This window comes from Coccinella septempunctata, chromosome 5 (assembly GCF_907165205.1).
Source record: "Coccinella septempunctata chromosome 5, icCocSept1.1, whole genome shotgun sequence".
Lineage (NCBI taxonomy): Eukaryota > Metazoa > Arthropoda > Insecta > Coleoptera > Coccinellidae > Coccinella > Coccinella septempunctata.
In genome coordinates, this window is record NC_058193.1 from 7,934,047 (window position 1) to 7,947,349 (window position 13,303).

At 35.8% G+C, this 13,303-nt stretch overlaps 1 protein-coding gene across 4 annotated transcripts in view; it reads right to left on the reverse strand.

Annotated features, from left to right (window-relative positions):
* LOC123313834 (constitutive coactivator of PPAR-gamma-like protein 1 homolog) overlaps positions 1–13,303 on the reverse strand; it is a 277,895-nt gene that overhangs the window by 184,298 nt on the left and 80,294 nt on the right. For all 4 annotated transcript variants that reach the window (XM_044898883.1, XM_044898881.1, XM_044898880.1 and 1 more), the window contains exon 5: positions 115–303. In XM_044898883.1, coding sequence (XP_044754818.1) covers positions 115–303 — 189 coding nt within the window. The remainder of the gene's footprint in view (positions 1–114; positions 304–13,303) is intronic.

Consider the following 13,303-nt stretch of genomic DNA (forward strand, 5'->3'; position numbering starts at 1 on the left):
AGAGTTAAACGGATCGTAACAATATATATTTTTAAATTGTCAAGTGTATTTCAGATAATAAGATAATTTGAAGTTAAATTTTCAAATAAATAGAAAACAATGAGATCGTCTTACCAAATCGTCTTTCTCTTTCATGTTATGAGTAACATCCGTCAAACCAATCCTTCTATACAAATCTTGTAGGCTCGATTCGGAGAGGAGAAAGTTGCCTAACAAAGCTGCCATTACACATACTTGTTCCTGGGATAGATTCAGAGTTTTGGTTAACTCTCTTACCATATATTCTTTCGTCTCCAATGAACCCTGTAGAATTTCATGAAAAAAGCATGATTATTGAAATAAAATATGTATAATCGTCTACCGGCAAAGACGAATGAAGTATCATCTTTTCAAAACACCATAATTTTTGCATAAGAAAATATTTTTTCAGTCATTCGAAGCCTAAAATGGCAGATTTTTCACAAAGTGACGATCTTTTTCGTTGATTAACGTCTTCAGAAGACCAAATAGTACATCACAAGCTATCGTGATCTATTGGTATTTTGTGCCATTTCAGTACAATTACTTTGTTCAATACTTTGAAAATTTTTAGTGCGAAATAGAAAACTCCAAGAGCACAAATGATGTTCTTCAGATTTGCCAATATTAATCTATCCTTGTACTCCACTATGTCAAACAAAAAAAGCAAGGGTCTTGATGAAACACCGATAGCCCCTACATAGGATGACAACCTATTTCCTGTCATGTGTGATTCGATGATTTTTTCTGTCCATTATGGGAAGTTTTCAATCTATCTGAAAAGTGCTTTTACTTCTCCTGTATTCAGAAAGGGAGTTGCAGTTTGATATGAGGTCCAAAATCACAATACCACTAGATTGAACCATTTTTACTTTATTCAGAATGAATGATAATAATCTTCAGATACTCCATGCAGGCAACGTGCACACATAACCTATATTTGTCATTCTAGAAATCCGGAAATAGGATATGATAAAACAAAGAATCCCTTATACATAAATAAAGACAAGTAAACGAGTTCAGTGATTACACTTCCAACATTCCCCCTTAATCCACTGACTCGGTTAATCCTAAATTTTTAACACATAACTGATGCTTAGAACTATATAAGCCCTTTGTAAAAATATCAGCAATTATTTTGTCAGTTGATAAATAATTCAGAACAATATTACCTTTCTGAACAATTTCTCCTATATAATGGTACTTAGTATCTATGTGCTTAGTACTATTAAGATATACTGGGTTTCTGATAATAATAATAATAATTACATGAAATATATCGCAAAGGATGCCTCAGTGGCGGACGATAGCTGTCGTTATGGCTGTGCGACACATGACAGCGACACATCCAGCACATCACCGGGGATGTCAGAAGTTCGCGGACACGGAGTTCCCAAGTTGCCAAGATTCTTCACCACGAATTGGCACTAAAACACCAACTTCTGAGTTCGAAAAAGGTTCCTTATTACAATTACCATCCGAATGCTGTGTTGGAAAATGAACATCACAAGCTCTACTGGGATCGCACGGTTCTGACAGACCGGAAAATAACCCACAATAAACCAGACCTCATATTGCTCAATAAGGATGAGGACAGAGCACTATTCATCGATGTGGCGATTCCAAATAATAACAACCTTCTAGATAGGCACACTGAAAAAATTTCAAAATACAGAGATCTCGAGGAACAAACCAGAAGACAGTGGAAGCTGAAAGATATCAAGACCATCCCTATTGTCATTTCATCTACAGGCCTGATACCGAAGAAACTACTGGAGAACTTGAGGAAACTTCAATTGGACGAAAATATCTATAGAGTCATGCAGAAGGCGGTACTGCTCGGAACGGCCAGAACTGTACGTAAGTACATGGGAATGCAGAGAAACACCGTCTGCGCCGACAGGAAGTGCGGGTGGAGCAGGAATACAACTTACAGCAGGGAGGCGAGGAGCGAACCGGACCCGACCACCACCACGAGCCCGAAAACCTGGAAAGGGCTCCAACAGAGCTTAATCCTTTTGATATCTGAGATATCTGGGATAAGTGAATTTTCCTCTGGAGAGAAGTGTGAGAGCCGCAAGGCTAAAGTCATAATAATAATAATAATTTATTGATCCTTTTAGACATAACAAGGTATGTATAGGACAAGTCACAAATGCAAAAATAATAAAAATTCAGACATTTTCAAAACTATCATTAACACTGTAAAAACACTTCTTTAGAAGTAAAGACTTAACAACTTTCTTAAATTTAATTGAATTGAGGGACTTAATGTTACTAGGTAGATGGTTAAACATCTTAATACACTGATACTTAGGTGACATTTCAAATTTTGATGTTTGGGAATTGATAATATTTCCTTATTCCTAGTGTTATGGGAATGAAAGCTTGACAATTTTACAAGACTATCCTCATTTTCCTTGGCAAAAACCAAACATCTAAATATGAAAATGGAAGCCAGTGTCAATAAGTTTTTGAGCACTTTGGGTATCATTATACAACATAATTGGCTTAAGTAGCTTATAGCATAAGAGATATCAGGTCTTGTATGAACAACTAACTAAGTACATTAATGAACCTGTCAAACATTGATATGGCAAATTTGGTTTTTCATCATTATTTGGTCTAAGCTTCAAATCTGGTTCAATGGGCGTCGAAACATACTTTGCTTCACTGACTCCAAACTCACTTAAAAGTTCTATTATAAAATTCTTTTGATTAATTCTCAATTCATGTTTTTCTTTGTCATACTGAATATTTAGCCCTAGAAAATATTTTATTGGACCTAAGTCTTTTAGTTTAAAATGCTTTGACAACTCATCTCTTATTTCTTCTTTCAATGATATTAAATTTGAGCAAATTAGAAAATCATCTACATAAACAGCAATAATAATTATTGAATATTCTACTTTTTTGAAGAAAATACATGGCTCATGACAAGACTGTCTGAAATTTAATTCTGTTACGATAACTCAGAATAAAAAGAAATTAATATCGACAAAGAGAAAATAAAAAGAAAGTTTGTTGGAAGAACTCTGTACCTTATGTCCAAGGGTTGAGATTCCAAGAGAACGTTCTCCTTTAATCCTGTGAAATTTTAATATTGATTGTCTAGGCACTTAGTAGAAATGATATGAAATCGAAACACTATTCATATGTAAGTACTTTTGCGATTTAAATTTGTAACTCTACATGTTTCGAGCTAATTCAGCTCATCTTCAGGAGTATAAAAATCACATAAGTGAAACTGAAAAACAATAAAAACTCATGGAGAAAACGCAAAAATTCTCTACAGTAAAATACAAGGACAAAGTAAAGAAAATTCAAGTAAAAAACATCCAAAAACGATAAAAGCAACAAGCTAAAGCAAACTAATGAAAGCTTACAAAAGTAAAAAAAAAACAGCAGTCAAATTATGAAGGTCAATTATATAAAATAAAACAAAGTCAACAGTATAATAAAAGTTTGAAAAAAAAAGGAAATATAAGTTTTTTAAAAAGGTCCTAACTAAAAATAGCGGGTGTAAAAAACCGCCATGAATAAAGCTGAACTAAAAAGGTAGAATGTCACAAATAAAAGAACTTACATAAAATCTTCAGAAACAATTCAATGAAAATCATCTGAAGTCATGCTAATGGTCTGAAAAAATAGTTCTTTCAAATTACTTTAAGGGGAAGCAGTGGTCTTTAAACACGTTTTAAAAAATGGGCAATGTCGTAGATCGATCGAAGAAAAATCAGAACAGTTATAACCAAAACGAATGAAGATAAATAATCATATCATACGTGTTCTACTTATATACTACTACCGTCATAAATAAAAGAACTCACATAAAATCTTCAGAAACAATTCAATGAAAATCATCTGAAGTCATGCTAATGGTCTGAAAAAATAGTTCTTTTAAATTACTTCAACGGGATGCAGTGGTCTTTAAACACAAAAGTATCCCGTTTTAAAAAATGGGCAATGTCGTAGATCGATCGAAGAAAAATCAGAATAGTTATAACCAAATCGAATGAACTTTGTCCTTGTATTTTACTGTAGAGAATTTTTGCGTTTTCTTCATGAGTTTTTGTTGTTTTTCAGCTACACTTATGTGATTTTTATACTCCTGAAGATGAGCTGAATTAGCTCGAAACATGTAGAGTTACAAATTAAAATCGCAAAAGTACTTACATCTGAATAGTGTTTCGATTTCATATCATGGATCTCCCAGATGTTAGGACATTCAATTCTAAACGTAGTAGAAAAACTGTGTTATATTTCACACTCTGAGAAACTAACCCGTACTTTCTTCCTACACTCGAGAGAAATTCTTTCTTTCACCTTATCGGCGGTCCGCACACATGGCAGTCCAGCGAGATTCCCCCATAGACATATTCATATTAAACACATGGACACGGCGTAAAGAGAGAGGGGGTGCGGCCGTAATAAGATAAAGCTAGTATGAGCAAAACAATCGTTTGCACTTTGTATTTATCGAAATTTTCAGAGTTTTCTCATAAATTTTAGATAAACTTTGAATGTTGTATTCTTTTCCTGTTATGAAAGTAATAAAAGTGTCCTCTTAGAGTGCAAATTATAGTACGAAATGAGTTAAAAAGGCAGATAAAATGAAATTCAACTGGTAAAGTACCTTCGAATGTATTAATCGATTTATTATATCATAGTTGAATTATTCATTTCAAATCAATAAATGTTTGTCAATTCTTTTCTCATCTAGATTTCCGAAAAACGAGGTCATGAGGAATAACTGGATTATGGGTGTGAAAAGATAGGACTTGAATCTGAATGAAAAAGCATTAAAGGCAGTGATATTTGGTCATCATTCTCCAGAAACAGATTGAAAAACCCATTTTCACGGATAGTTGATGTTGAAAGAAGGAACTGTCGCATTGGTTTTCAATTTCATGGTGCATTTGATTGTAAAAAAATTATCTCGAACAATATTGCAGTGTACAAAACCAATATCTGATACCTAAATGGATATCAAATCTAAATTTATTCCTTTACTGATTACAGATATAACACAGGTATCCTGCAAGTATCAAAAGAAATCATATATAAATAGCATTCACATCAAATACAGAAATGTGAAAAAAAAGGTTGAAATGCTGAAAACTTTTTCTGAATTCATTGAGAGTGGCTGATACATGTAACTTAGTCAACCCGTAATACTACAATGATGTTTGTAGAAATACTTAATAGCATTCATTTTCAAGCTCCCATTATCCATAGTTGATTGATCGTTGCATAGCTTTTTGATAAACGGTTGCAAATTTTCATTTACTATCAGAGGTTGTCTTCTAACCATATATACGTATTTATTGAAATTCCAATTAACTCACCTACTTTGCACAAGCAAGTATGAATTTGCTTCAGAACTGAGTTGGTCTGACCTAGCTGATGGATGCTCAAATTCTGTTGAGGTAACTTATCGACTAATCCTTGCCTTCCTCCGCTCCAACAAAGTAATGTGAATTTGCCCTGATTATTATATCATAATAGGAAAAGGCCGAAAAGGGTGATTTAAAAAAAAAGTTGCAACGATACGGAGCAAATATTGTAATAATACTCAAGAAGCACTTGAGTTTAGAAGAAGAAATGAATGCCCAAAATACGAGCTTTTCCATTGAGACAAAATATAAATATGCTTTCTGAAAATTATCCTTAGTTGAAGAATTACATTATATGCCGATTGTAATGTCTATTTTTCAACCTTTTGATCAATATTGATGAATAAGAAGAATAAATTAAGTTGCTAATAATTATGATTGTTTCATTATTTTCATCCAATCTTGAAATGTGAAGCGATGTAAAAGAAATATCATCAGGGGTAACTTATTTTTAGTCAAAAGTGATATTACACACTTAAAATATTTTTTCAGATATTGAACCGACAAGAAAGCAGAACATTGTGTTAGCTGAAAAAGTGCTTAACTGTTTTTATTCAAATCAATTTATTCACAAACTTTTCATGAATTTATCTGTTTTATTTTCCGAAGAATAGTTGCCGAAAGCAGTTTCAATTGGATTATAAAACGCAATCTAAATGATACTCATATTCGTTCAATTTTTTTTTAAATTCAATTATAGGTACTTGCTTATCTCTAACGCAAGCCAATGTAGGTATACAGGGTCTTTCACGAGCAACCTCACCCATATTTATACGGGAAACTACTGAACGTATTTTCATGAAATTCAGCACTTATAAGTATTTCACGATGCTGATGAAATCTAAAATATTTTCAAGGCATGAGCACCTCCGGTTTTTCCGGAAATGACGTCAACTTCCGTTTTTCAAATTAGAACACCATTTTTTTATTGCAGAAATAGATTCCTTAGAAAATTTCAAGTTATTTTGATGTAACATTTTTCAGTTTTGGTTGGAAAATTCTCTCTGAGCAAGAAAATTCGAAAAAAAAATCGAAAATAGAGCTCCGCTGAAACAAGAATAACTTCGAGGTTTTTGGATGGAAAATTTTCATTTTTGGGATTTTTCAAGATATAAGATTGATGTATCCACTTTAAAAATCGAAATCGCGATTCATGATACAGGGGGTGAAAAAATCGCTTTCAAAGTTAGGGATGACAAAATCGTGAAAAATCAATTTTTTCAAATTAGAACCCCATTTTTTTATGGCAGATATTGAATCTACGTTAAAAAATAATGTGAGTATATGCATCACACCCTTGCCCCAAAATGGATATTTTCTGAGTTATTCACAAAAAACTGTTTTTCGTCTTGAATTTTCAGCTATTTCTTTTCCCTTCACGCCAAAAAGATGAAATTTTCAGGAACTGTTACTTAAACCATGTTTTAGATTTTACTACCCTAATATGCAAGAGAAAAAAGTTACAGGTTGTTCCTAAATAGATGGCGAATTTTGATTCAAATTTGTATCGGAAACCTCTTTATTTGAACTAATCGGCATCGGTTTTCTCCATAGTTTCCCGTATAAATATGGGTGAGGTTCCTCGTGAAAGACCCTGTATAGCTCGGAAATTAATACCTAAATTAAACGAATTATGTTCATAATCGATTATCGAAATATTTCCAAGCAAATTTCATTTCGAATTTTCCCTAAATATAAAAAAAATCGAAATAAATCGTATGCGCTTAGCGCTAAGGCGTTCTAAGGAATGTTTTTCTGCCCATACTAGCTCCATCCCTATCTTCGCTTATGTTGACCGCACTCGTGGCTATTGAAACTTATTGGAAGGGCGCGTCCATGTGTTTAATAAGTCTATGGATTCCCCCAACATATTTTTCCTTATTTACACTAAATTGAAATTCGCGTCTATTGATTAAGCGCTCATTTCAGGACTTAAGATTCGAATAAAAATAACTGAAAATTAACAAACGCAATATGAACTGAACATTGCAGTAACATACCGCCCACCAAAAATATTCATATTTTACGAAATTTGCCCAGAGGCATCTGAAAACAACCCACAAAACTAGACAAAAATATATTAAACTAAATATAGGTATACACTTGAATAAACTAGAGAAAAGAGGGCAGCATTATTGTTCGGGAAGTGGACAGAGTTTAACGATGGGTCTTTTTAACACATTGACGGACAGTACCTATTTGGCAGTTGCTTGTGATGTGACGCGCATGTATACTGATTTAATATGGTTCAAAATTGGAGTGATATACATCAAAATATTAGTTGTCATTTAGAGGATGTGAATATGGAAAAAAAAACAACAGACGGTTTTAGACGTCATTGTCATAACAAGAACATTTTTCTTCATTTTTTTATGACATGGACGTCCAAAGGCGTTCTCATTTTTTCAACAGAAAAGGTAAAATTTCTCTTCATTAGATTTGGTAAGAAAGTTATAATGAAAGTTTAACACGGAAACTACGTAATTTTCGAGCGTAACACTCTCACATTTGAACAAATACTGAACACGCTGAGTGGCTGTGTCGCGGCTGAATACTCGGTATGGCGAAGCGAATGATTCGACCAAGATCGTCATCTTTCGGGTTCACAAAATTCAAAATGTGTGAACGATGTGACGCTTTTTCATAATATCACGCTTTTCCAACGTCCAGGAACGTCATGTCGATGTTAGACGAGTTTATAGGAAGACGTCTATAAACGTCCAAAAACTGTGCCGTCACATCATGCACAGTGACCTGAACGTCTATAGACGTCGTTGTCCGTCAATGTGTTGATAAACCATTGACTGTTCGAATAGTTGCAACATGGACTATTCCATCGGGACCAGGATGTAATTCTTCAATACGTGCCAGACGCCAACGCAAAGGTGAAATCGGTCCGTCATCTACAAGTACAAGCATACCCACATTTAAAGATTGATTAGATGCCTTATTCCACTTTTTTCGCTGTTGCAGTGTATTTAAATACTCCTTCTGCCAACGCTTCCAAAATTTTGATGCAGCTGATTAAGTAATTGCCAACGTGAAAGTCTTCCCATCGACAAATTAGATAAATCGTCGTCAGGCAGAGCTGAAAGGGTGGCAGGTGTTGAAAAATGACCTGGGGTCAACGCCGAGATATCGTTAGGATCGCTGCTGAGAGAGCATAGAGGTCTAGAGTTCAAAACAGCCTCAATCTGTGTTAGAACTGTATAAAACTCTTCGTATGTGAGCCTTTGATCACCTATCACTCTTAAGAGATGAGACTTCGTTGATTTTATGCCGGCCTCCCAGAGACCCCCAAAATGTGGAGAAGATGAGGGATTAAATGTCCACTCAATTTTTTCGCTTTCCATAGCATTTTTCATTAAACCGAGCAAGACTCCGTGAGCACACCGGAAATTGGTACCTCCATCGCTAAAAATTCTTTGACACCTACCTCGACGAGCAATAAATCGTCGTAATGCTGCTAAGAAGGCTTCGGTTGACAAATCAGAAACCAGTTCAAGGTGAACTGCCTTCACAGAAAAACATACAAACAGGCATATATATGCTTTGGTATATTTAGCTCCACGATTTCGTGACATAGTAACAAAGAAAGGACCCCCAAAATCAAGGCCTACACACTGAAAAGGTTTTATTTTATTCAAACGAAAAGCGGGTAAATTTCCAATGAGTGGTTGGACAGGTTTGGGGTTGACTATGAAGCAGGTATTACACCTAGAAACTACCTCTGGGTGATAGAATCCAGAATTGTTGACACAGCAAATACTGCAGCATTTGATGGGTGTAAGTACAGAATATGAAAATGGTGAATAATGAGATTCGTTAGTAGATGGTCACATGGAAGAAGGGCAGGATGTTTTTTATCATAAGACAGACCAGAAAATGAAATACGACCGCCCACCCTGAGAACTCCAGCTGGGTCGAGAAAGGGATTCAATTTTCTGATAGGTTTGGAAACTAGGGTTTTCCTCTGTAGATTATGTATATCTTCAGCGAAAGTTTCCGACTGGACAGTCTTAATGAGAAAATATAGATTCCTTTAGCTCCGCGACGCCTAAGCTTCCTTGTCGACGAATAGACGGATTCCTAGAGTTAAAACAAAATCTGAAAACATGAGCCACAATGCTCTTAATTTTGGTAAACGATGAAAACTTGGACAAAAGATCATCAACAAAAGAGGGTTCAACACACACTGTCAACATCAGCAGGGTTTTTCTCTGATTTCACATGAAACCACCGCTCTGGCGGCAGAAGTTCCTGAATTTTAGTCGTTCTGTTGCTTATGAAAGATTTTCATTTATGGGGAGAAGAGTTGATCCAGGCAAGAGCAACTGTAGAGTCTGACCAAGCGAATATGTTAGTTATTCGAATTGTAGAATAAGTAGACATAATGAAGGAAAGCAATTTAGCCAGGAGCAAAGAAGCACATAATTCCAGCCGAGGCAGTGAGATCCGTTTAACAGGAGCAACCTTAGACTTAACACAAACAAGAGAAGTCGAGACGTTTCCTGCAGAATCAAAGAATCTAAAGTAAGCTACGGCTGCATAGCCTCTTTCGCTTGCATCACCAAATCCGTGAAGTTCACATTTCACATAAGGACTCTGACTAAGATGGCGTGGAATTTGTAAATTCTCCAAATCAGATAATTCTGACCTGCACTGATTCCAGTAATTTACAAAATCAGTTGAAGGGATTTCATCCCATTGTAAGCCTTGAACCCGAAGAACTTGAATGAAATATTTCATGAGAAATGTAAAGGGCGTCAGAAAACCCAGAGGATCATAAATGCGTGCCAGTTGAGAGAGAATACTTCGTTTTGTGCAATTTTTATCTGTGCCTGTGACAGAGAAGGTAAAACAGTCTGAACATGGGTCCCATCTTAGACCTAGAATCTTAAGAAAATCACCCTCATCGAAAGAGAAAGGTTGTTTCAACTGATGTTCAGGCGGAATACCCTGAAGAATACTTATGTTATTGCTCGACCATTTCCTTAATTCATATCCGCCCTTACCTAGAAGAGCAATCAGATCACTTCTCAAACTAAGAGATTCCTGAAGATCATCCGACCCCGAGACAACGTCATCGACATAAACATCCTCAAGAAGGATTCTGGATGCCAGGGGAAAATGTTTCTTTTCCTCATCCGCCAATCGATGCAAAGTTCGAAGTGCCAAAAACGGTGCTGAAGAAATCCCATGAGTTACCGTGTTCAACTCATAACACCTCACTGGATCCAATGTTTTGAACCTCCAGAGAATTCGCTGATATCTTCGATGAGCAGGGTCAACCAAGATCTGACGGTACATTTGGCGAATATCAGCAGTTAACACATACTTATGTGATCGAAAACGAAGAAGAATGGTAGCGATATTATTTTGAAGCTTCGGACCTGTGAGAAGACAATCGTTCAAAGAGGGGTTATCCATCACCTTCGCTGAAGCATCAAAAACAACTCTTAACTTAGTAGAAGACCTATCTGGCTTCATCACACAGTGATGTGGTATAAAATAAGAATCAACCTGTGATGAATTCGAATCCTGCATAAAATTGCAATAATCATCTCTGCGACAGGGATTCATACTAAGTCTACGCTCCAATGACAGAAAGCGACGTAAAGCCATGGAGCGAGTATCTCCAAATGACATGGGTGTGGTAACTTTGAACGGTAACGAAACAACATACCGACCGGATTCCGTAGGAGCAACATCTCTTTTGAATATTTCCTCACACAAATTTTCCTCTGGCGAACGAAATTCAGAATTTGGAAGTTCTTATGTCTCCAAAAAGGCCCTCAAGGTGGAATTCAGGGAAGAATCATCTGAAACCTGCAGTGAATTTACCACTTGGCTTGTAGCCATCGCCTTACCCATCAACACCCATCCGAAAGCTGTCTCAAGAGCAGAAGGCTCTCCCTTCCCACCTTCCACACGACCAGTGAGGAGTAACGAAGGGAACAGTTCTGCTCCCAACAAAAGATCGATACCACCTGGACTACCGAAAGTTGGATCAGCCAGTTCTAGAGCTGATATGGAAGGTGAGGAGAATGTTATTTTCGAACTTGGCAAATTGGAACAAATCTTGGACATAACCACTGCATCGAAAACTAAGGATAGATTTGAAGATGCCCTAGGACACACATTGCACAATACACTAAAAGAGGATGGTGTAGAACTTTCTCCTATCCCTCGAATACACATATATGTTTTAGAAAGTGGGAGGCCTAATTGAGAAGCACATTTTTTCGTAATAACATTAGTTATTACGAAAGTTAGTTAGTTAGTACGAATTTTTGCTTGTGCAGTAGCCAACAGCACGCCGGGGCCGGAATCAGAAGAAGCAGGCATTATGATAGCTTTAGGAGAATCCAATGTGTTAGATTGTGTCATAGAAGATGAGGATGCATCAGAATTTTCCCCAGTGGTTTTGGAATCAACATTATCATTATGAAGGAGAGTATGTGTTTGCCGAGACATGAAGGGGTGACTTGGCAAGAAACGAATAGCATTTGTAAATGCTATGAGAGGATTGACAATAGTTACACTTTATTTCATGTTTTGAAGCATTATTCTCAGATTGAGTAAAAAGAATTGCTGTTGATTTCTGAGATTTTCGAGATTCATTTTAAGAGAGAAGACTGTATTTTGCTTTCGAGGATATAGAAAAAGCAATAGATTCAAGAGCAGCACATTGATTCGCGAGAAAATTTTGTAGATTTGTAAAAGATGGTATCTCTGTAGAGCATTCTTGAAGTTCGAAGCGTTTCATCGTAGAATTATCAAGTTTTTGTATCATTATATGGAAAAGAATGAAGAAAATTTTTTAGGAAGGAAAGATTTTCGGAAAAAACCTCTAGCAAATTTCGCAAACCGTCAGCAGATTCCAGAGTCAGTTTCGGCGTATGTGCTATTTGCATCCAAAAGGAGTTTGCTAAGAGACGTTTGTTTTGATATCTTTTTGTCAGAGTATCGAAAGCAATTGGTAATTTTCATGAGTCAATGGAATACCCTTCAAGAGTGTGAGAGCTTGTGAATTCAAAGAGCTCAGTAAATAGTGGAATTTTTCAATATTTGACAAATGATCATTTTTATGAACTGAACTAGTGAAAATATCGTAGAAAGTAGTCCAATCTTTATAGTTTCCACTGAAAGTTGGTAGTGAAATATTAGGGAGCTTTACGTTAGGTGCCGATCTAGTAAAATCGGCGACTGAGCTGGCATTATCGTCATCAGAAAATAAATTCTTGTGAATAGTTTTGATGGTGAAATGTGATTCATTAAAAGATGATTCAATCAGCTTTTCCGTTTTCAAATCGGGATTCTCCGTTACCGACAATAATGCAATAATAGAACTATGAACATTATGAAATTTTTCATGTATATGATCTAATTCCTCATATCGAATTTTGAAACGAACATGGCGACTCTCATCGATTACTGCGGCATTAGCCAATGCCAGAATTTCTTCAACATTGTCGATATGGAGTTGTCGAAGAGCAATATTTTGTGTCAATTTATTGGAAGCCATAGTGAAAATTGATTCCAACGCAAAATTGCAACGCTCAGTTAGTGAAATGAGAAAATATAGGTATATTATTTATGGACGAAGAAAAAAGAAATGTTCTCAGGATAAAAAGAAATTAATATCGACAAAGAGGAAAGAAAAAGAAAGTTTGTTGGAAGAACTCTGTACCTTATGTCCAAGGGTTGAGATTCAAAGAGAACGTTCTCCGTTATTCCTGTGATATTTCCAATATTTATTGTCTAGGCACTTAGTAGAAAAACTGTGTTATATTTCACACTCTGAGAAATTAACCCGTACTTTCTTCCTGCACTCGAGAGAAATTCTTTCTTCACCTTATCGGCGGTCCGCACACATGGCAGTCTAG